We start from the raw sequence: 25,326 nt of genomic DNA on the forward strand, positions 1-25,326 counted from the left end.
CTTTGGACGCAGCCTACTCTGTCTTCAGACCTGGCAGTGCTGTCGTGTCAAAGGATTTTATATTTTTAAAAAGAGCATAATAAGTGTTAGATAATTGCCAACCATCTTCCTTATTGAATTGCATCCATCCAGAGCACCAGGTACGCCAGGAAAAATTATATATATAAGACATCAAAATTACTGAATACTGATAAATATATTACGGAAGAAAAATCACACATGATATTACAGAATGTTGATTTCAAACAAACATAAACGTGCGTTTTTTATTTAAACATTAAAGTTGAAGGAACGGCGTATGAGGTTGTAATATTTTTATTGACGAATATACATTTACTTAAACTGTCGACGTGCAAGTTTGTGTCCTACATCTCTAGAATAAAGTTCAAATTACATAATACCACAACGGGGCCCAGTGTAAATGGATCTGTTAAAATGTTACCATTATGGCTGTTGTAAAAAAATGCATCGTAAAAAATAGTAATGTCTCGAAATACATACAAACATTAACCATTCTAATATTACGACACGATGCTGTTTTTCGCCTCAGAATAATAGAAAAAAAATTCCTTACAATTCATATTCTAGATATGTTATACTGATAGACAATTCTTCATGAATACTACATCCCTGAAAAATTAAGGATTGATCCACCTTAGATACTCCCAGTTCTGAGATGCGAGGAGAAATCATTAAGAACATCATATTGAATAAATATTTTAATAATTATATAAAGTTGTTTTATGTTTGAAATAATGTTTTAAATAATTATATTAAACCGACCAGATATAAAGTTAGAATATAATAAAACAGTCTCTGTGGTCGTGTAAGACGGAGTATTCTATTCCAAAATATATATTTTAATCTTTTGTCGTGTTCTTTAATATTGTATATATTCAAACATAAAATTTATTAGGTCTTAACACAACACAAAATGGTAATTTTTTTTTTCTCCTTTTCGTCCTGCTTAGCACAGCGATCTGTCATAGACATTTAGCTGTTTCGTTATTTGAGCTATGACTGGAAATTTATTTACTGGAGCACGAATTTGTAAACAAGAATAAGAAAATTTACAAATATATGTATATATAGTTTACTATATAATAAAAGTATTTCCTAATGCTGCCTCTGAGTGAACTCAAAAGGTCTGAACTAGCCAAAGGAGGATTAATATTCAGTTTATCGATATTCTAGGAGATAACTCTTAAACAACATAGTAATATAATTTAAACAGTTCAATGAAACAGCGATATGTCTAAACGTGTTTACGTCACAACTACATTTCATAATGAGGTCTCGTACATTAATTTTCATAAAATACACCTCCGTCTTATAAATGGTATAACTCATGGCTGTATCATTAATACGCGTCATCGTTTATTCCTCACCATCAATTCAAACTGTGCTTTATGACAGATTGAGAAAATTGTATTCTTGGCATATTGCGCACTATCCGCACCATACACTATACATAGTAAACAACGAATGGCTTTTACTGAATTCCGAATAACAATTACTCTACCTGATCGCCATATATATTATAACAGTAACACTGTTCGACATCACACTATCACAAACCCTTCACGTAGTCGACATGTGTTGTAAAATCATCATCTAGTAATAACCATCACGATCATAAATAAAACGTCAAACCGTCAGTCCGTGCGTTTCCGCTCCGTCGAATGGTTGACACTCATTTTGGAGAGTCTCAATCCGTGAAATTAATTTTGTAAAATGTTAGAACTCGTCCAAACATACTATTGACGTATTATTAGACGAGAGGAAAAACAATCTCTTCTGACGCCTACAACGAACGTTCTAATCTTACAACTGGCTTTTGTCTACGACTTCGCTCGCATTATTTGTATAAAAGTAGATTGTTATATTTATATCATTACTGAATATTGCTTATTAGTTTTTCACCTACTTAATTTAAAGCTACCAAAAACCATTAATTTCGAGGATAACGTATCTTCAGAATAAATAAATCCCTTTGAGATCCGTTCAGCCTTTCCAATGACAATGTCTTACAAACGGAACGACAGACAAACAGACAGGTTACGCACCACGATAGCAATATTGTTTTGTACTACCAACAGACACATGACTTTTATCCACATATATATATTTACATAATATGTATGTATATACCTCATCACAGTATATATACAATGTCATGTTCGTATTAAAATAATATTTTATTTTCTTCTACACTTAATATAATTAAGTCATACTAGTTACATATGTACATGACACAGCAGTCGTTTTAAGAGTTTAATGTCATAAGGAGCATCATGTTTTATTGGTATTATTATATATATGTACGTATTTATTCTTAGAATGCATAAAGTGAACGAGACTGACATCTAGTGATGTATAAGTCTTAAGAGCAGTTCCCGAGTATGTAAACTATGTTTCTGTTCTGGTGTATCACGTCACCCACTCTGTTAATAACGTCCTATGTCAGAGGGATCTGTCTCCCAGGTCCCAGGTCCCACCTGTCAACATCAGCTGTCCACCTCCAACGCCGTCTATTTTGAAACAACTATTTTGACGCACGCGCAGGTATTTCAATTGATTACATTCCTATCGTTAGTTATTATAATGCACACAATATTATGACTAAATGTCGTTAACAAAAAAGAATTAGGAAATTTATATTATTATACACTTTAATACATATATTTTATATATAATATCTACATAACAAAAAAGGGACAAAAATAACAGTATAAGCATTTTTGCAGACGAACGATATTAATAATATACACATATATATATATATAACAATTATATATACGTATATTCATGTTTTTTTAAATATCTATATGACAATCTCCAACGAAGTCAAATGACAAACAACGTGACAAACTGACAGACGTTTACATATCTCGGCGTTAAAAAAAATTCGTAAAATAAAAAAAAACTAGATGAAAACTAATTCTAGAATAGAATATTTATAATAATGTTGTCTAATTATAAATAACCAACGCATTCATATGATGTTCACAGACATTATTAGCTAGACGCTCTATATTAGACATGATGCAAATAACAAATAATATTACATTATACAATATATAAGAATGAGGCAATCAAATTCATATTATCATATAAATTAAGACATATATTTTATATGTAAACTGTTAGACTGGTATCAGCGCGTGTAGTACGTAACGCTGTACGGACTCTGGACCAGTACAATAACAGTATTCGATACAATTCATGTCATATTATGTATAACATCTCCGTCTGTTGGCGTCTGGCTCCGTCTGCAGTCTAGACTAATAGACTATCATACGTAACTTATGTAGACTAGCGAATAGTTGAGGCTAGACTCAAGTTTTTTATGATTTATTAAAATTGTCTAATTTTATTGCACATACTACTATCTACTGTATGGAATGCAAGCGAATCAAACGGCTCACAAAATTAAAGATAAAGAATATTATATTTTTTCACAAAAATATTTTTATACTTTTAAAAGTGTTTTTAAAATAACCCGATGTATATAATCTCGTCTATTTATGTATAATAGTCAAATTCACATACAAATTGTTACAAACTTACATTTGCTCTTCATATTTATTTATTTATTTGCTCTTCTTCATATAGATCTAAAAAAACTATGTAGTATCTACAAAATTAACATGTAGTAAAGTTAAAAGGATGATACATCCGAAGCTTTTCTATGTCTACAAATATTTAATCATTATTTAATACATTTGATTAATGTTACGTTAGTCCAAACATCAAGGGAAAGTGAGGCGGAACATGCAAATAGTATTTTCACAAATAACTTGAGCTGATCGCAATCATTCCTTGAATACCGATGTAACGCCCGACATGCGACAGTGAATATCAACGAGTCGGTTAAAGAGTTAAATAAACATTTTAATGAACAAACACACGAAAATATCCACTAATATCCCAAATGGTAAATATATATGTAAAAAAGAACGTATGTATGCTTTCTCTATGCTTTGGAACAAAATCTACTTCTACTTACATATCATATGGAACTAAAGGCATTAACACAAAAATTCAGACAGATAATTCGTTTAAACGTTACATCTGCTGCCGCCGGAAGTGACCATTTAGCGTAAAACTTCAACAGACACGTTCATAACACATTACTTAATATTTGCTAATAACTTTTGTTACCAAAAAATAGTAATTAATAGCACCAATTTATTTACAACTACTCAAACAGTATCGAGAGTTAACCTTTCATATTTTCTTACAATACATAAACGAAATAACTCGTATAATAATCTGTAACACACATACATACGTTTACTATTCATATACATAATCGTTTTTATGAACATCACGAAGCTTGTACCAGTTTATACATTCCAAACAGTAAAGTGCAAAACGTTTTGAAGGCGTTCCTTGAAACGTCATCAGAGATTTATGAATGGGGAACATTATGAGCTTGTTGAGACTGAAGCCGTTTGCCCGTATTGACAACCAGCCTACTGTTTACCTTGCTCACCACTAATTTGCTGGTGAATTTTGTCTACTATGGCAAACTAACCTAATACATAGAACGTAAATCATTCCAACAGCCTACGCTGGGTTGTATGATAAGTTGATTTCTAATCGTATGTCGATAACATTAATAAATGCTTTCAAATTAATATAACAGGATATACGTGTACTAAAATACAAATTATTCAACATGTTTCTTATAAATAGTTGAAGGGTCTGCTTCGTGCCAATAGTTATTCGAGCGGTGACATTACAAATATATACCTACCTAAATGAACTACGAACTCGGATGATTCGAAATAGAGCAAAAGACATTCTTCTTTATGTACTTTATAAAACAAAAATTATAGAATCAATAAATTAATCCACGGTAAAATATGAGATATATGTCTTAACTAGCGATAGACACAATAGTTTAATTGTTTCAGCAACAGGAACGCTATATTCCGGGTTTGCAGGTTCAAACCCAACTCGGGGATATGAAGTTTTTTCTTTGTATATTTCCTATTTCAATTTTAATTGAAGTAAACGATCGATATTGTTTTAATATAAAATACGTCTAGAGCTGCTTTGAATATCACATTAGGTTTTCTGAATTAAAATACTATTTATTACGAATCCCTCAAAGAATCATTCCAGAGATTGTCGAATGCTGTGTAGAGAGACGTAACCAAGTCAACATATTGCATGTAAATGTACAACAAAACATTAGTATTCGTTATGAGGGACCAGTTCATTTAAATGATAATTTTAATCGTACACAAACAGACAGTCCGCCGCCGAATGACCAATCTCATCGGCTGTATGTATTTATATATATATACTTATAATACTTATCTCATTATTATATTTGGCAACTCACACGACACGCAAAATGTCTGAAATCTATTTCAATATTTCACAATTGACTCTAATTAAAATTTCTAACATTGACGTAATCTATAAAAAAAAATGTTACACATACATAAATTAACGAAACTGTGACATAATGTAACCTCTGTAGATAGACTTTTATATATCCGAAGATATAGAAACCGTGAGTGTATACAAAATTTCAACGTCCTATATATGATCCTAATGATATGTTGACCTCAGCAGCTGGAACTCCCAGCTGTACCGATTCGTTTAATTTATATGATTTAGTTTATTCGGTCACCCGTTTTGAACGTTAAGTGTCAACTCCATGAATGCAGTTGTCGTATGTATAATGGTAAATAGCTTTAGAGACTATTGAGCTATGTAGTAGAAATAAGTGACAAGTAAATAAGATGACAATTCCAGCTGTGTTCATAGTTCAAGAATATTCAACTCGAAGTATTCTTCAATGTCAGGAGATGTAATTAAATTAATAAAGTCATTTTGTGCATATTGTGATTGTGACGAGAGTTACATTATATTAACGTCAATGCGGTCACCGTACCGGTCCGTGCTGGATTCCTGTCTACACTCTCGTATGAGACAGACGACTGTCGACTCTATAACGAGCTCACATGACATGAAACTAGCCAAATTAATACACGTTTCGACAATCATTAAGAGGAAATTCTGATTTCCATAACTATACTATCATACTGACTTCAATGACACTGATCCCTTTATAGGGGTTATTTAGAATTAATAGTACTCGATCACAACCAAATCCTGAGAGTCTGCTTTCAACTAAATGGTCAGTCAGGACAACTTCATGTTGAGTATAATAACGACATCAGAGTACGGACTTGTATGAACACGTAACACGTAAGGATTCGACAGTCGACGACCTAAATCTTGACTCGTGGTGTTGTATGTTTAAAGAACACAGCCTTCGGTACAATGACTTGCGGTGAGCTCGGACACGCGACACCACATACACAACAATACTCAGATTATGTCGAACAGAAGTTAACAGTGAACGATTTATACTATCGGTCAATAACTATTGAACACTCGATGCATACTCATTATTAATTCACTTTTATCAAATAAGTTTTTATAAGTCTTTATCAATGTGTACAAACAACACATTTCACGAAGCCCCACTCTAGATTTAATATAATTCCCGAGCGAATCAATGTACGATAATGAAATGACTCATGTGTCCGCCATCACCCGATCCTTGGATACTTTAACTGAAAAATTCCTATCGGTTCATCATGATGATGTGTTTAAAAACCCGCTGGACCGCATCGATGCTGCGAACCAGATCCGAGCGACGTGACGTGCCAGTGTTACTTACATTATTAACGAAACATTGCCTGCGCCATGGATTAGTATTCATATATCAAACTATCATTTGTCTTTACATTACAGTTTAGTTATTTTAAAAGGAAGAGACGTCATAATGAAAGCGAGGATATTTTACGTGATGACTGATGAATAACATATGATAAGTAGAACGCAGGTCTAGCTGTCTGTTCATTGAGTAACAGTAAATCATGTGTTTTCATGAGAAACTGCTGCTCGCTCTGTGAATCTAAACGAGCGTGCTAGCTTCCAATGGAACACTATTCACGTGAGAGCAAGGTCGTTCGGTTCGGTTGTTTTACAAATCAAATTGTTTAATATTCGTGCACTAAGTAACCTAGTTTCGTTATTTTAGAAAAGAAATATAATGATTCTAGAACACGTATCGATTAACAATGTACTGTACACATTTCTAGTGTCCATATTTCTCGGGCTCGGTCTGATATATTCAAGAATTCACTTTACACGCATTGAGCAATTTCAATTTGCATGAAATAGACGTTTTAAAGCTTAAACTTTTGAAATGTAACCTTAGGCGCTCGTTGCTTACTATACATTTTAAACACAGTATTTTCTCCCTTATTCCGATCGACATAAGATATATATATATATATATGTGTGGGTTATTATATGTCCATGTTTATCGCAAGTCCATGACATCATCGCTGCAGAAACTTAGCGCGATATTCCTCTATCGATATCACACAGCTATAAAGCGAAGCCAATAAAAACATTATTTACACTACATACTATATATTTATTTACAAATTTTAAGTAACAAAACTGCATACATCTTCTGGCTTTGTATGATGTATCTTGTATAAAGTGGCGGAATCAGTTCTAATTATTTTCGCTTATATGTTATTGTTTATTCCTACTGGATCATGATCGCCTGTCATTGATAGGTGGAAAAGAAACTATAGCGGTAACTATTTAATTCGAACCGTTCTTCCCGTCTAATTTCTCCTAACCGCCCGTACCTAGCATATATTCCGAGAAGGTGAATTGGTTAATGATTTGTTTACAGCAGATTAAACAGGTGCAAAGTTCGATATAGCCGGAATTAACGTACACACGACTACTTCATTAAAATAAGGAAATATACAACCGGAGAACGTAATATATATCTTACGATAAATATAAATAAAAGATAAATTGATAAGGTCATCGGACACACAGACGACTGCCCGCAGTGAGTCATCGTATGGGAATGACATCGGAGGAGCGAATCGACTTTTTATATAAAATATTTTCGAATTCCAACAAGGCCGTTGTGACGTCACCACGATGACGTAACCCTCGGCCGGGGCATTGCAATCATCATAACCTTGCAGGTTATAAGAACATCGTATGTTTACCGACGAGATCTGTAATAACAAACCGCGGGTCGCGGGTTCACGATATTGCTAATGCAACCAACGGTGGACATCAAAACATAGGTTGTGAGCAAATTAATATTATTAATTCCTTCATACAATGATCGCTCCATTAATGCCTGGTTGTGTAGCACACTTCATTGACTGCAGCTCTATGGTAGGATGTTCAGATATAAATAGAAATTACCGCTACATGGAATTCATTTATAATACTATATAATACGAGAGATTTTTTTTATATGGTATTTTAATAAAATCTGAGTAGGTTCCAGAACTTTCATTTATCATAATAGATCAGGCCGTGTTGTTATTGTGTGTATATTGTCGGTACACTTGTTATCGTGTCATGTAGCCCACATTTCTGTACAGATCACAGATATATCATCTAAATATAATGTCTGTGGGAGGCTCGTTACAACTTTGTCTAATGTTGAATCAAACTTCTAGTTCCATATTCTTTATAGTGCTATAATTTAAATCAAACTATTCAGTATTTCTATAATGTATTCAGTCATCTGTAGTCTATATATAATTTATCTCTCCATGGTGGGAGCCTGGGCCATGTATCTTGTCTCCTGTATTATTATGTGATGACATCTTTTCTACGATCGGCGATAAAATAAAAGAGAGACGTCGATCATTTCCTTATTTATATCAAATGAATTATAGCTACTTATATACACATCTACTTAATATAATTCCAGTGTATAACATATTTTTTTATTTACATTCTATTCTAATATTAAAAAACCGTACGTATATACTTATCTCACACAATCTTTTGCCGTATCATCTTTATTTTGATTAAATAATAATCATAATACATTTCCCTAAACACACATGTTAACGTCAACGTCGTGTGATCGTCTTATAACGTTAAGAAACTATCAAATTCTATAAAACACGTTTCTGAATTATGAGACAAAAGTGGATAAGAACGAGAGTTAATACAAATAAGGCGCGGGATCCTTATAAGATCGATAAAATTATAAACCGGTTCTAACGCTCTGACCCATATACTGAACTGCTATACTTCACAACATATTATTTTATCTGCATTAAATATTAAAAACATCAAAAGAATCCCACATTAGACGATGTAAGTTGACCAGTAGGACCCACTATAGACATTCCAATTAATATAAAACCCTGTAAACTGTAGTTGTATTGTTCGTATATATTAAATATTATATAGTTTAAGAGTTCTTGTATTATATCGTAAGTCGTCACAGGTCCTTGAATACTATTTCATAATCGTCAACCTCTTTCCTATCGGTCTCGCAGTCGCGTAAGCCTGTTGACCGCTCAGTCACTCGTGTTTACAACACATGTTACGTACTATTTAACGTTCTATCTATTATTTACACCTGTCTTAAAATATTATTATGAATCATTCCATTTACATTTATTTGGTATAAAAAGATAAGATTTTAAATTTTATTTAATAAATTAATTATGAAATATGTTGACATCCTTGATTAGTTTTCGGAGAATCTTAAAACCATAGAAAGCTGTTTTGAGCTAATCAGTAGTTTTTAAATAAACGATTCTTGGAATATAAAGACGATGTATTGTTGTTCCGATAATGATAATTTGGAATAAATTTTCCCTACACTAAAGTACTTGATATACTAAATTATTTGAGAAAGGACCTTCAAAATACCCTGCGGATGTTCTTCATATGGAACCAATCTATTTCAAATCCGTCTCATCTTGTAAACTGTGCTATTTAGTTATAGTACATTAAAGTTTCCACAGTAACAATTGTTATAGTAACATTTATTACAGCACTGCTCGCGTCGCGGCGGTCTACGTCACTCATATAATTGTACGTAAATACTAAATAGGTAGTGAAGGTCTGTATGTAGTGGACGAGCTCATTATGTGTCTCCCTTTAAACGAACAGGTGTATGTATTTTTCGTTAATAATGACCGTTCTAAAGGAAAGCTTTTTCATTACGATAAAAAAAGTTTTGCTCGACGGACCTTGTCATAGTAAATTAATACGTGTGTGATGGTAATAAGGTTGTTATTAGTATGTACTGAGGTCTTTACAAAGGTAATACAATCGGCCCCTTTGATGCCATCCCGTGTAGAACATCCTTTAAATTTGAGAAGTTTAGCTAAAGTTCGAGAAGCCCTTCACTGAACGCTAGACACCATTTCCGCGGTGGTATTAAAAATATATTTTACATACATCTTCAATCTATAGTGAATTTTAATATTCTAATGACAGATGTAACATTGTATAGTTAGGCAGTAACAAGTTTCTTGAGCAGAAAAAATAATTTTATAGCTGCCTTCAATAGTAATAATAAGTATAGCTAACTATGCTAAACTAGTAGGCAATATTTATATAAGTGTGTGTGTTTGTGTGTGTAATGTAGTCACATGATAAACATAACTGTACAGTTTTATAAGAATCATTGGCATGACATTAATAGCAAGCTGGTGACGACGTGACGTCATGAACAACACATCAACAGAACTGGTGCTCCCAGACCACATTCATCAATGAGGACATTTATTTTTTATATTGATATTTTACGAAAAGCTTTATGTCCTTGTATAACTTGTATCGCTAACTACTCCTATGATTTATGTCGCTTACGTGAACTATGCCAACCGGTTTGTTGTTTTGTATATAGTGTACGGTGTAAATACGGCCGTATGTAAAATAAATATAACTCTGTTATATTTATTTTATTTAATTTTAATGTTCTATTTTCTTTTATATACGGATGATAACAGTTTATCTATATACATACGTATATTTCTTGGTTCTTTACATTAATTTCAGCGGTGTTCGATGTTCAAGCGGATTGTTTTTCTAACTTTTAATATCGACAATTGTTTAAGATTCTTATTGAAATTATATATTTTTATAGTAAAGCTATGAATATTCCAAATATATTTAATACATCAACATAATAAACACGTCAAATTCGTCTTGATAATTATATAATTGATTCTGTTCTACTACACTTGTTATTCCAACTTCCGATCATTAATACCAAGTTATTATAAAAACACGAACAGTTTAATATTTATATATACATGGAGAGAGCACGCGATGTGCCGTGATGACGGCGGACGGCGAACCTACGGACGGATGGGGCTCGTGTAGATATATGGACGTTGGAACTACGGAGACGGTGGTGTTACTATAAAAAATGCGTACTATGAGAAAAACCATTATTTGTAGTAATTTTGATTAAAATGATTTTAAGTTTTTTAATGTACATACTGAACAAGCTTTTTTTAAATAGATTGGTTATTAATTCCTTTGTCAAGAGCTACCAAAAACATCCCGCGAGCTAGCACCTTTTGCATACATGCACTTAGTTCAACAATTTTTGTCCATTTCTGAGGATGAACTGCGTATGAGCAACAGAAGCCACACAGTGACTTAGGTTTAAGAAAACTGAGAAAGAATTTCTTTTTTGCCACCTAATTTTAGATCTATTTAAAATGATCTGTTTCCTATCGCGAGCTAGATCAGAAAGTCTCAATGATATTGTGAATCTTACCTAAGTCATATATCTATAATTTCATTGAATATAATAACATTCTCACAGTCCATTCTAACCGAATATAAAGATACAGTCCAAAACCTAATGATAAAACCCCATAATTTCACTATCTCTATATAGAATCAGCTTCTTGCAATCAACTCCCTGAAGTGTGCTGTGTTACGTTTCAATTCCTTCACAACCTTTCGATACAATATCAGATCGCGAGGGAGGTCCGAGAAGCGTTCGTATAACAAAAGGAGCAGTGATCAGAAAACTGTCTCCTCCTAACCGTTATCTAACATAATTTGCGAAGTAAATTGCGGACGATTTTATATTATCCGTGACAATAATGTCGGTGACAGTTTATAGATTATTTTAATATCTATTGGAGAATCGCCAGGGATACATATTTTTTTTAATTTTCACACCGTCACCGCTAATTTAAGATTATCGCTGCCGTCCTCAACCAAACTGCCAAGCTTACTATTCCGTATATGTATCGGTGTGCAGGGCGGTCCGCAAACGTGTTCCTGTACGCTGTCCATTATTTTAACGCCGGAGTCACGGCGCGTTAACGTCAATCTATTTGTTTTCATCGAGACCACGTGAATTTAACGTCGAGTCTATTCTATCTATTCTACACACATATATTATGTACTTATATAGTAGGCAGTAACGTTTTTAAGTTATTGTGAGATTGCAACTATTTAATTAATATTACATACAAAGCGACGTCGGCGGCTATATCAGGATTCGCGGAATTAAAAGCAAAATATCTCTTTGAGTTTGAGGCAATGATTAAAGTCAAAACAGAAAGGACCGTATTACTCGTACCGCAACTAGCAGTGTGATAAAACATAAAGAAGTACAAACACAAAGCAACAATATGTATTCAGAACATTTTCTAATTTGCCGACCGGCGACCGCACGGTCCGACCTATGTCGGCCATTATCACTTATTAAACGTCCGACACAATGTTACCAGTGTCTGATTTCATTCAACACTTACACACGGACGTACTTTTGAGTGAGCACCCCCCCCCCATACCTCCCCCCCAACACACACAGACACGTCTACACTGAGCTAGTACAACCATTTACATTGTATCGTAAGTGTAGTAAATAACAGTTACGGGATTGTTATTTTATAAATATCGATATGGATCTTGTTTAGAAACCGAAAAATTTTCACTAGGATCAATATCGCACACACGCACACGCACACGCACACAACACACAAACACACAGCTACAGAGTGTGAGTGCCGTGAAGGGCACACTGCGGAAGTGGTGTCTCTGCTAACTGGACTATTTCACCGTTTTACATATTATACATTTTCTAATTGCTCTCGTAATTTCAACGGTCATTGTTTCATCCATGCGTAATGTTCTACAATCAAGTCTTTACATAAAGCTCCATTCATTCCCTTTATATACAAAACTAAAACACTTCCTGTGTAGTTTGCAGTGTTGTAAAATTATCATTTAAAACTACAATAAATGTACGTGCAACAATGATTGGATTAGAAACGACAAATGTTTTATACATATTTCTCAATAAATATTTAATAAAACAATATATAAAATGGCCAACATTAAATATTTACTTATCAAGAAGAACAAAGTGTCCATTTATAATTTCAAATGAACAGCTCTCAACTGTATGTTAATGAAATTATTAACAATATCATAAACATACAAAGTATGTATATAATTTTAATTTTATCTATCTATCTGTGTGTTCTGAATAATGTCTAGAATGACTAGAACAATTTATAATTTTCGTCACAGACAAATATCATGAGTAAATTGTGTTACTTAAGAAGAGATCTGTAAAAAAGAGGAAGTTCTCATTTTTTTATTTAAGGAACATTATCCTATAGTAATTCAACTGTCAACAAATCAGCATATGTTGAAACAGTCCTTGATAAATTAAATACAACCTCAATTAACATCTCATCCGCCCGTGATCACGGTTGCTGAAAAGTAACCGAAACATCGGGCTTATATACTTTATAAAATTCGCGTAGTAAATCCGAAAAATATTAGTTTTATTTTAATTAATACTCTCAAAAGTCTTAGATCTCATTAAATACAACCTCACAAGGTCAAAAACATGTATCCGCTATCGAGTTCAATATGCGGGCAAAGATACAGGCAACATATAGTACATAGTACAACTTACTGTTTTTGCAATATTAATAACACATTATTATTTCAAACGTCAAAAATTTTAATAAATAAAATAATAAACTTGGTTACTGAGGATGAACTCTTGTATATGGGTATAGTTATTAACTAAGGTACTGCATGTACAATAGATTGATTTCAATTATTATGTTTTATTAAAGCTAATAGTGTTTAAAAAACTCTGTCCTGCTTCTAGAATATGTTCCTATTTTTTATTTTATTTATTAAACACTTTAGTTGTATTCAATGTCGTATGCACTGCTGAATTGAGATATTAATTTCTTCATAATTTTTTCGCAATACATATATGTATATTGTAATACGTAAATATGTGGAAGGAGGATATTGAATAATAATTTGGAAATAGAAATCCAGTCACAGAAACTTTTAAATAAAATAGAAAATAAAATCAAATCAATATAGTCAGTTACAAGTAAGTTGCTATCACTTCTGAATTTTCACAAGTATATAAAATTATACCTACAGAGAAAAAAATATTCAGTACGAAACAATAAAACATTTTTGACAAAATTCTTCTCAAACTTTATATGAATATTTGTATTTATTCTCTTGTTAACTTACAAATACAATAAGTCATTAAACAATAACGAGCATCTATTGTCTTTGATATAGAATGATTTAAAACAGTACTTTAATTCCATGACATACATCAAAAACATATACTTAATTGTAGACAGAAGGTCGCAGCAGATGAATATTAACATATGTAACACACAAATAACATATATTAACTCACAGAGTAATTTCACTCATATGATGTTGAATTAGAGCAGAAAACTGTATGATGTGATCTCATTGCATGTTAGTGAGATGCATCTCATCTCTGATAGTTTAGGTAAGACATGTCTGGTTACATAACACTAACATAACTCATAACTGACTTACATTAACTCAACCTCTGCTATTGCCCATGTACATGATGTATAAAATTTTTGGTAAGTAGATAAATATTGCATTAGTTTCTTAGTTTACTGAGTGTTCCACGCCATCAATATCAAATAGTCTGTAATAATGAATATCAAACGTCAGTCAATTTTTAAATGAATTTTACATCAGCTGTTTTAAAAATACAAGCAAAAGTATTAAGAATGACATATTCAGTATAAGGAATATTCCACAATAGATCATTAAAATAACTATTAAACAGTACAGTCTGCTAAAACATCTGTCTTAAAATTTTACTATGTACTTGTTTTTAATTAATAGAAATATTAGTTTGAAATGACACATTGTGCATGATTTATTGCAGTGGAAATTCAATATTATACTAAGTCAGAACATATAATATTATTCCATTATAAGTAACACTGTCACGACAGTGAGCAACAATTATTATTATAATGGTCAGATTGTTTATTCTACTGATAACATTTACAAATTAACAAGGGGGAACGGAATTCAAATGAAAATTATTACTGCACCAGTCACCTCTTTGTCATGCGGTGACCTAATCTATTTACTCTGTTTGATAACAAATTTTAGATATACTAAATAAATTCATATCAGACACACCACCATGAGGTCCTTGAAGTAAAAGTATAACGATTAACTTTTAGGATATGAGAAATTGATGTCAGTGTCTCAGACTAGTGTCCAACGCAACTTATGTCACGATAGATCTCAGAGGGTCAACCTCTAATTGCCTCTGAGTGACCTGCGACCCGGGCTACTCTACGACGCTACATTTCGTAATAGGTCGAAACCAAAACAATAATACACGACACACTTTCCAAGGCAGCAGGGAGTGACTTACACACATTCGAGTATTCTTCGAGTTTTACTTTCTCGCTTACGCTCAACATACACACTCTAAAACGCGTGAGACAAAAAAAGTCTGTCAAAACTTTTAACAAATTATTTAAACACTTCATACTTAAATTATAATACTTTTGGAACTTTAATTTTTATCGTATAATTGATTTAATATACAAAGCTAAGCCAGTACTAACCGTAGTCAAGTAAACATAAATCCAAAACAGCTAACAAGTTGATATTCTTCGAGAAAACAAGACACAAAACACTGTTTAAACTTATATATGTGTTATCACAAAGTGAGCACATAAAAACACAACATGCACTGAGACGAAACACGACAAATAACACTAAACACTGATGATTAATGTTTATTTACAATATTAATCCTTCGATAGAACACATATTAAACGGCACGTCTTTCGCAGTCCAACGAGTTTCAGCCATTTTTGATTTAGCATATTAAAGACTAAATGTTGAGTGACAGTGTTGTCATAGACAATGAATTCTTTATTACTTATTTTAACTTCACTTATATTGAAAGGATTTACTAGGAAAACATTTGTATAATTAAAAAGTAAATAAAAACCATGATAAATAAAATATATGTTCAAAACCAATTGAAAAAAGGTAACTAAGAATATTATATTAAATCACTTAATAGTGTTTTATTCTTTGATAAAAAATGTGTTTACTTTTAAAGTTTACCGTTTGACGTATTGCAAACGAAAATGTTATTTCTGTTGAATAAACAAGTCTCTAATAAATTGTCTTTGTACTATGTTAATAAAATATAAAATAACTTGAAATATATCCTTTTATTATGTATTTCAAATACACTGATTATCTTTTTTATGTACTGCTTATAATGGTAAGCTAAAATATTAAATTGTTGTCCTTAATTTTTAAGTTTGAATTTTAATTATTTTATTTCATTACTTAGATACAAACAGTTCAAAGAGTTTCAGGAAAAGCGTTCATCGAAAATGAACCAGTGACCACTCCAGGTTCATATAATAACTTATTATAAATATAATTTAGAAATAAGTAAATTTTCGTGTGTGTGATTCATTTGCCTCGTGATTGGAATAAACAACTAGAGGTCCTTCGAAATATTTATTTAAAGTTAATTTTTAAAACTTCTCCAGAACTGCAAATATTTCCAATGGGCTTCGATGAAGTTTTTAATGATGCTACTAATGTGCTTGGTAATGTTGTAAGGAAAATCATATCAAAGAAACGTTTACTTGGACTAGATTCTAATTGGTACTGGTAAATTACGTTTGACTAACTAAAATAAAGAGATTTGAAATATATAATGGTTTCATTGCTATTCATATAACTTCTTTATAAAAGATTAAGTTAAGCTAAAATTAAGAATTAACTTTATAATTGATATTTTAAATAAAAACATTTAAAGGTGTTTTTGACATTCAAATATAATGATTGGTAATTTATGGTAACCATAAACATTATTTTTTTTTTTTAATTGAGACCAACATTTTAATACCTACTACATATATTTATTTAAAATATAATTATATATATATATTCTTTATTCATGTTTTAAAACATCGAAATTACGTGTTATTTTAAAATATAATAATAAATATTATACATTAGACTTTATTTTAAAATTATGTTCGTATATAGAAAATGGCGGTGTCTTGCAAACTTGGAATAGGATTTCAGACTCGTAGCGTTCTTGAACGAAAAGTTGTGAAAGCCCGCGTATATTTTGATTAATTTATATGTTTCAAATTAAAATATATTTTAAAGTATTAATTTTTAAATATGTACGAAGAAATGAACTTAAAAATTGTAATAGCTAACATACTTAATGAGAAGCGATATAGCCATTGTAGGTTATGTTTTAAAAACCTTACGGAACAATACGTTCGTTTTGATGATGCGGTTTCATTGCACCCAGAAAGTGGTGTATTTCAACCTTTATCCGAAATATTACTTAAACTATTGGGCGACAATGTAAGTAGAAATTTCTTTTACTTTTACTTTTCCTTAATATTCTGTCGAAAACCTAGAATTGGAAAAGAAAATTTGTTTAGTAACAAGTAAATAACCTCGACGAATAATCAATTGTTATTTTTATATTTTCTTGAAATATATTACGTTTTACCTTTTCACTTCCATCATCCAATTTACTTAAAACTTAAAGGAGAATTCCAACTTTACAGATTGTATCAGCTCTGAGTAAATCGTACATTACAAGAATTCTATGTCCTATACAAGATACCTTGTCTTAATGATTATTTATTAACATTTTTCAGATATGTGATGAGATTAAGGGTGTTGAAGCTGTATGTACAGATTGTGTGGAAAATGCATTGTTGTCAGCCCGCTTTGTAGAGAAGTGCCAGCATTCAACAAAAGCTTTAAATGAAGTGTTCAATAATATTAGCAATACTTTAGATGTAGATATTGATAATAAAGATAACAATAAAACATTGTATGTTGTAATAGAAGATCTAGAATCTAAACTGTTAGTAGTAAAGAAGACAGATGAAAGAAACAGTCTTCAGGGGACATTTGAATGTGAAGTGTGCACAGATAGTTTTGATACATTTACAGATTTAAAAGTCCATAATTTGACCAATCATGGTACTTTGACATGTGACAAATGCTATGATACATTTGATAGTAATACTGAATTTTCCCTTCATGAGAGTCAGCATCATGTTTATAAATGTCCTGAATGTCCACAATACAGAAACACAGAGGAGAGTTTAGAAGACCACCAAAACAGACTTCACAATGTTTTTGTATGTAAGGAATGTGGAAAACGTTGTCGTGGCCTTTATAAGCTCCAAGTACATGAAGAGAAGCATAAGACAAAAAATTCATGCCCTAAGTGTGGAAAGTCTTATACAACAAAGGAGTTCTTTGATAGGCATGTCAATCTGTGCATCAACAACCTCATAGATCCTCATCCGATAAGAAGCAGCATGGTTAAATCATACTCCTGTGAGAAATGTGATAAGGCTTACAGTACGGCTGGAGGGCTTAGAGTGCATAATAGATTTGCCCATGGAAATGCTAAGCCTCATGAATGCAAGGAATGCGGGAAACAGTTCACTGCTCCCAGTTATTTGAAAGTTCATATGATAAAACATACAGGGGAGAAGAACTTCAAATGTGATATTTGTCATAGTAAATTTGTATCAAAAGAGGCATTGTTGTATCACACTCGACGACACACCGGCGAAAAACCATACAGTTGCAAATACTGCAATGAAAGATTCGTCAATGCCTCAACCAGGGCTGAGCATATCAAATTTAAACATGTGGGACCTACATTAATGTGTGAAATATGTTCTAGAAAATTTGTTACAAGTCACTTCTTAAAGCAGCATATAAATCGTCATCACGATCCTACAAGTAAGCTCTACTATGGCAGGAATATGATTCCACCTAACTTGCCGCTCCAACAGAACATGAAGAAGGTTGTTATACACAACTGAAGGTTGTGGCCGATGTTACATTGTAATAATCAAAACAAATTTATTATAATATGTTTTGTTTGATTTTGTTTTAGGTATATTAATAAATTGTTTGTTTAATATGTCTGTGCTTCTTTTTAATGGAAACCACAAATTATAACAACTCTTAGCTTGAATATTATTTATTTACAATTGAGCTGTAATACATTGTTAATCAGTAACATACAGCTTGCTTCCGGGATTAAAATGCCTTTTAATATGTTTTCTTAACTGGTGCTTTGTTGTGAACTTTCCTCTACAAATTCCACATTCATGACTCGGTCCGAAGTGCTTTCTTTTCTTGTGTTCCATTCTTCTAGAAGCTGATAGAAAGCTTTCATCGCAAAGGTCGCAAGGGAAAGGTCGTTCACCTGTGTGTAGTCTTGTGTGATAGACCAATGCTGGATATGTTACAAATTTACCGCCACATTGATCGCAATGAAACTTCCGTTCTCTTGTGTGTTTCACGATATGGTTTTTCAGTCTACTTACAGCGTCAAACTTTTTATTACACCAGTTGCACGTTAGAACATTCCCAAACCCGTGGTCTATCTTGAGATGTGATCGTAATCCATTTTTTCTAGCGTAGCACTTCTTGCATATGTCACAAATGAAATTTTGTTGCTCAATACTCTTACCACAGCATTTGAGGTGTAATTTGAAAGTTTGTCTGTTTATAAATTTTTTGTTGCACTGTGGACATATATTTGTTCCATGCTTGTCTACATGTGCTCTAAGACTTGTTCTAGATGGGAATTCTAAATTACATAACTTGCAATATACTGCTACATGATTATTTCTTGTGTGAATGTTTAATAATTTTTCTGTACTAAATTTCTTTGAACACTGGTCACATCTCAGTCTCTTTGGAAAGTGTAGTCTTTCTATGTGTTCTTCTAATTGCATTGCTGTAGAAAATATTTTAGGGCACTGTGCACATGGGTGATTCAGTTTGTTATGTAATTTCTTATGTTTTGAAAGCACTCGTGCTGTGAAACTCTCTCCACATTCATTACAAACAGACTCCTTACTTCTCTGTTTAGCCTCAATACCCGTTTTTATAATATGTTTCACTTTCAAAAGAATATCTTTTTTTTTCTTGGTTGAATAATGTTTACGACTGGAAATAATAAATGTGTCATCATCATTAATAAATAGAAAGGCACTCTTAGCATTTTGGAGGTTTACGTCTTTTGATTTATCTATTGATTGATCCAGAAGTTTTGTTATACTACTCCACTTGTCATGTGAGAAACGAACTAGCTTCTGGAACAAGTAGCAGTGAGATGTGATTGTTGCACAACTCTTACAGATAGATTGAGGGAGATGAGACTCTGGTGGAATCTAAAATGAATAATTAATTATCATCATCACATCGACAGTGTTATATGAAAAAAATTATAAACATTGAGTGTAATTAATACTCACACCGAGATTTTCGAGCATTGTTGTATATGAAAGAGAATTCGAATAATAATTTGTTCGTAATGTTACTACTTCATTCAAAAATACTTCAGATTTAGTAGTAGTACTTAAACACAACCGACAAACGTGATGATTTTCATCGCATATATAATTAAGTGCTGATAGTAGAGTTTTATCATTTGGTCCCATATTTTTCTTTTACATTAGTCCTAATTTCAACACATTAACATGTTTTTAAATTGTTTTTTTTCTATGCTATTGCTTTATTCCTTAAAATTGTTGAATTCTTCCCTTATAAACAAAACTAAATGACATTGACATTTGACATATAGAAAAGGTGTCGAAACGAGAAAAAACACTGATTATACTTAAAAGTACAATTTAATTTGTTAAAGAGAACTGCAGATATTTATTTACTTAAATTTTAAATTCAACGTTACATATAAGTCACGCTTCTTTTTCTAGTGACACTATGCGAGCTTTGAGATTCTCGTCATTATGTGAGGTGTACAATCAGATAAAAAGTTATTATATCTATAGCAATAAATGCTTATAATCGTAGTGGACGTACAAAAAAGATAAAATTAAAAGCTTATCGTTAGTTACTTTGTTCCGCTGGACTAGTTTAGATTACCTAATGTATTTTTATTGTAAGGAATACTTATAGTCTTTCAGTGATGTCAACACTTATAAGAGTGAGTCACCGTTTATTTGCGACTAGAGACGGTACATATAAGTAACTTAGAGTTTGGCATTTGTCTACATGCATCGAAATAAAACGAGAAGCTAGGAAAATTGACGATATTTTTTATGTATAATTGAAGTCTTTTAATATTAATAAAAAGGTAAGTTATTACTTTTGTTCTAAAATTGTTTTTATTACGTTTCTACATACTAAAACTAATGTTTAGATTTAATGTAATCAGACAATAAATGGGAACACTGTTTTTAGTGTTGAATTTTAATTTATTAAGTATGTCGTTTTGTTATAGATGACGTCAGCAGTTCTACCAGTAACTTTAACAGGATCTAATTTAAGGAGCCGACATCGTGAATTTAATTTGATTGTTAATAACATCTGCACAAGTATCAATTGCGAAGATGTAGAATCAATGCCAGAAATATCTTCGATTGATCGCTTGTTGAAAATCGATATCGCCTCCAAACAAAGACATGTTGAATACATTTTACGAAATCTTAAAGATGATAATATGCTCTTCGTGAGTAGAGCGTTAAAATGCTTCTGGCTTTTAGGACCCCAATATCAAAATATAATGAACCCCGAGTACTTAGAAAGTTCTTTGTACCCGGATATGGCTCAGCCAGCCGTGAATAAAATGAAGCATTGGCTGCAGACACATCTAAAAGATCCTCAAAGATGCGAACTATTTTATATATATTATAAATCTGATTTCGATGCAGCTTTTAAATTTTTCTGGCATTGTTCCAATCAATTTATTTTAAGCGAGCTTTCTAACGTTATACACAAATTATCCTACGCGCAATTAAATTTACTCGTAGAAAATTGTCCCCAAGTTGGCAAGATGTATTTTGAAATCCTGCCTTCTAATTCAACAGCATTAAAACGTTATGTAGAAAACGAACACAATTACTTTAGTTGCATTAAATATATATTTAAATGGGACGGTGAAGTGTTCTTGGATATTGTTGAAAACTACTTTAATACAAGTGATTTTAAACCTTTCGGACCGTCATTAACAAATCGCATCATGAAAAAATATAAGGATAGGATTTTTGATAAATGCGAGTTATATGTTTCGTCAGTACTTCATGTAAACTCTTTGGCACAACATTTTACCGCTGAAGATGCGAAAAAAGTTGTTCTGCGTCTCGCCCAAGCTGAATATTTAGATTATTGGTTTAATTATCAAAAAGTGGAACCATTGATAAAACGACTAAAGAAAGAAGACAGGTCCGAATTCAAAAAACATGTATTTGTCGGTAAATCGTTCCCAAAAGTGGAAAAATGGCCGTATCCGATACCGGCCCCACCAAAATTAAACGACGAACATAACTTGGAAATTTTTAAAGATATTTCTGATGAACCATACATGTTCGAATTAAGAGAAAACTGTGATTTAGGATTCAGACGGTTTATAAAAAAGAAATCTTGTAGATATAGTCTCGCCTGTATGGAGAGCTGTATGGATAGCTGTATGCCGGTCAAGACTCAGCTGGATCGATTGTTTAACCGCTACCGCTTAGACGGTTTTGAAAAAACATTTTACGAGCTGAGTAAGAACTTGAAAGCCGAAAGTTCAGGCGAAAGAAGGCTCGATATGATGTTGGTCCTTGTTAGTAAGAGCGGTGGGGTTCCTGATCAGGTTGGCAAGCTGATGAAGCTTTTAGTAGAAAAATACAAAAACGAACCGACTACCCTTCGAGCTGCTGTTATCAGATCCCTTACGAAACGTTGTTGCGCTTGGCGCTTGCCGGAAGATATTTGGACTTTAATTTTAGAGTTCGGTCGAGATGTAGGCCTCGATGGAGCCGACTCGAGTCCTTTGTGTCGCGAAGGTCTTCATGCCGTTATTATAAGGCATCTCCTAGCCGATACTCCGATATCATCGACATTAGTTTCTGGTTTTATGCGTGAATTTTCAAAACTCTCTGAATATAAATTAGATACAGAAGAGAGAAAGGTTATCGCCCACCGATTACCGTCTTTAGTTTTGCCTTTAAATCAAAGTGCCTTTTTGGACTGTCTATCCGAGTACAATATCGACATAAAGCAATTTCCAGAAGCAAAGAAAGTCATTCTGGATGCTGCAAAGGAAGATACTAATTTGCTACTGCGATTGTACAACAGTAAAATATTTCGCCGTGAATTGTTCCGTGAGGTATTCTGTCTGAGGCAATCCGAAGAAGATTATCTAAATGTGTTGCGACATGATGTAACGCCTCTTGAGGACGGCGTCAAGTTCGCTACATTAGTCACTAAAGAACGTCCAAAACACGATCGCTTTCTCCGATTGCTTAACGTATACTTCGGTGAAGCGGACGGGTTAGCGGAGAAGCACAGAAAAGCTTTAGAAGAAGCATTTTCTCAACAACCGCATCCTCGGTTCGCGAGACCATTATGTACTGTAATGAGTGGTCAAGCATTGATTTCATATTTGTGTACTTTAGACACAATAGAACGTCCTCTAGGTTTGGAACAGTTTCAATCCTTACATGAGTTTCGAGCTAACGCTCATAAAACTAAAGACTCGCTAGATATCAAATCAATTGACTGGAAATGGATCGGTGCGAAGGCGGTCTATAACAAAGTATCGATATGTAGATCTAAAGAAAAAGACCAGTATATAGAAAAATTGTTGAGGTGGAAGCGTACTGCTAGAATAGCACTAAGGCTTTCTATGAATACACCTTCTCATATCAATATACTTAAAGCAGTTTGTAAACTGAGACCCTCAGTAGTGTTGAAGGTGGCTCTGTCGACTTATTTAAAACAGAATGTCGTTAATATAGCGGTATGGGATGTTGTTAAATCAGTTATCTTTAAATTAGATCTTAACAAAAATAAAAGACTGCTAACAAAAATGGTAGAACTTGGAAGTTTACCGGAAAATGTAGAAGCGGACTACTGGACGTGTGTGTACAGAGTTCTTGACCGAACGCAAAAAAAGAAAGCCATGCCTATTTTATGCCGCTTAAATAATATGTTTCACAAAGTGGATTCCAGTTTCTTCTATAAAATTATTAAGGAATACATTGAAAAGGATTTCAATATATTTGAAGAAGAGGAACATAACGAGACAGTAAAGAAATTATACATTAAAATTATTGCAAAATACTTAGTACTCCATCCCGAAGAAAGCTCCAAGGAAAATATTTGTGAAAGCTTCTTTAATATTTTAAATAAAGTGGAAGACAAAGATAAAGTTCTCGACCACGTTAATATTTTCATATTTGATTTGAAGTATTCCAAAGCTTTCATGGAAAAAGAATATTCGACATCAATGAAGGTCTTTGAAGAGATCCTTCGAAGGCTGCACGCCATCTTCCCTACGGATCAATATTTCAGTATTTACGCCGATTTACATTTAACAATGCTGTATTTCAAAGCAATCAACCAAACTATGAAAAATGATAAGGAGGTTTTTAATGATGCCAACAAAGCTATAGAAGTCGTGGGACATTTGTTTGGAAAATACGTCGGGTGTGAGATCAAGGAACTGGTCTCTCGATACTTTTGGAGTGTCATAGATTTATATAGTCAAAGGTTAGTGGAGTATCTCCGGTCCTACTTCGAGTACAACGAGGGAAGGTCGCGTTTAGTTACTTTCGTGATCAAAGGCATCCTGGACGTCGGCACTGTGGAATCCTTAATACTAGCAGAACAAATCACTCGGAGGGAAATAAATTATAACATTCAAGAACCACATCGGGCGGACATCTTGGACGTCCTGAAGCAGTCTGATAACCCGGAAATCAAATTCTTCCTGTATGCAGATATTTTATGTTGATCGTCGTGCAATCTCTGGATCGAGACTATATAACAACTTGCTTCTAGGATTATTATCTGTTTTACTAACAAATATAGTAAAAATGTTCTTGGAGTATTGGTCTTTGTTTTTATTTTATATCACAAAACTTAGTGAACTGAAGGGTAGGAACAATTCTTGCGGCTTCATTATTCATATTTATTTTTACACCGGATTAGAATAAATGTCAGTATAAAAATGATTGCCAACAATATCGGGCCTGCAATTTACTGTGACCGAGAAGCAGCTTTGCTCTGATTCACTCCCAACTTCTAATCCAATGCCCACAAGACATGGAGCAGTATGTATAACACGGTGCCACAATA

The 25,326-nt window shown here is 32.8% G+C and overlaps 4 protein-coding genes and 1 long non-coding RNA gene across 7 annotated transcripts in view; 3 read left to right on the forward strand and 2 right to left on the reverse strand.

Annotated features, from left to right (window-relative positions):
* LOC116775796 (rho guanine nucleotide exchange factor 12) overlaps positions 1 to 16,036 on the reverse strand; it is an 88,354-nt gene extending 72,318 nt beyond the window's left edge. Inside the window, exons 1-2 of one of the 3 annotated variants that reach the window (XM_061525061.1) lie at positions 15,768 to 16,036; positions 14,704 to 14,821 (exon numbers count right to left, since the gene is read on the reverse strand). The gene's annotated coding sequence lies outside the window, so the exon portion shown is untranslated. The remainder of the gene's footprint in view (positions 1 to 14,703; positions 14,822 to 15,767) is intronic. The other 2 variants (XM_061525063.1, XM_061525062.1) reach the window with 2 other exon arrangements.
* Positions 16,037 to 16,285: 249 nt separating this feature from the next.
* LOC116775726 (uncharacterized) lies at positions 16,286 to 16,875 on the forward strand. The gene is made up of 3 exons (XR_004353854.2): positions 16,286 to 16,441; positions 16,514 to 16,577; positions 16,719 to 16,875. It is a non-coding gene; the product is annotated as an uncharacterized LOC116775726 (long non-coding RNA).
* Positions 16,876 to 17,209: 334 nt separating this feature from the next.
* Positions 17,210 to 19,150, forward strand: LOC116775690 (zinc finger protein 723-like). Its single transcript, XM_032668645.2, has 2 exons — positions 17,210 to 17,556; positions 17,859 to 19,150. Exons 1-2 carry the CDS (start codon positions 17,365 to 17,367, stop codon positions 19,047 to 19,049), a joined length of 1,383 nt encoding a protein of 460 aa, XP_032524536.2. The 5' UTR covers positions 17,210 to 17,364; the 3' UTR covers positions 19,050 to 19,150.
* Positions 19,151 to 19,194: 44 nt separating this feature from the next.
* Positions 19,195 to 20,809, reverse strand: LOC116775691 (gastrula zinc finger protein XlCGF26.1-like). Its single transcript, XM_032668646.2, has 2 exons — positions 20,496 to 20,809; positions 19,195 to 20,411 (listed from the first exon to the last, which is right to left on the reverse strand). The coding sequence occupies exons 1-2, from the start codon at positions 20,679 to 20,681 to the stop codon at positions 19,239 to 19,241; spliced, it is 1,359 nt and encodes a 452-aa protein (XP_032524537.1). The 5' UTR covers positions 20,682 to 20,809; the 3' UTR covers positions 19,195 to 19,238.
* Positions 20,810 to 21,178: 369 nt separating this feature from the next.
* LOC116775686 (uncharacterized) lies at positions 21,179 to 25,078 on the forward strand. Its single transcript, XM_032668636.2, has 2 exons — positions 21,179 to 21,337; positions 21,485 to 25,078. Exon 2 carries the CDS (start codon positions 21,485 to 21,487, stop codon positions 24,980 to 24,982), a length of 3,498 nt encoding a protein of 1,165 aa, XP_032524527.2. The 5' UTR covers positions 21,179 to 21,337; the 3' UTR covers positions 24,983 to 25,078.
* Positions 25,079 to 25,326: the final 248 nt, after the last annotated feature.

This window comes from Danaus plexippus, chromosome 27, assembly GCF_018135715.1.
Source record: "Danaus plexippus chromosome 27, MEX_DaPlex, whole genome shotgun sequence".
Lineage (NCBI taxonomy): Eukaryota > Metazoa > Arthropoda > Insecta > Lepidoptera > Nymphalidae > Danaus > Danaus plexippus.

Coding starts and splice junctions, on each gene's coding strand:
- LOC116775690 (XM_032668645.2), top strand. CDS start 17,365: ATGTACGAAGAAATGAACTTAAAAATTGTAATAGCTAACATACTTAAT. Junction 17,557..17,858: donor TTAAACTATTGGGCGACAAT/GTAAGTAGAAAT, acceptor AACATTTTTCAG/ATATGTGATGAGATTAAGGG.
- LOC116775686 (XM_032668636.2), top strand. CDS start 21,485: ATGACGTCAGCAGTTCTACCAGTAACTTTAACAGGATCTAATTTAAGG.
- LOC116775691 (XM_032668646.2), bottom strand. CDS start 20,681: ATGGGACCAAATGATAAAACTCTACTATCAGCACTTAATTATATATGC. Junction 20,412..20,495: donor CAATGCTCGAAAATCTCGGT/GTGAGTATTAAT, acceptor TATTCATTTTAG/ATTCCACCAGAGTCTCATCT.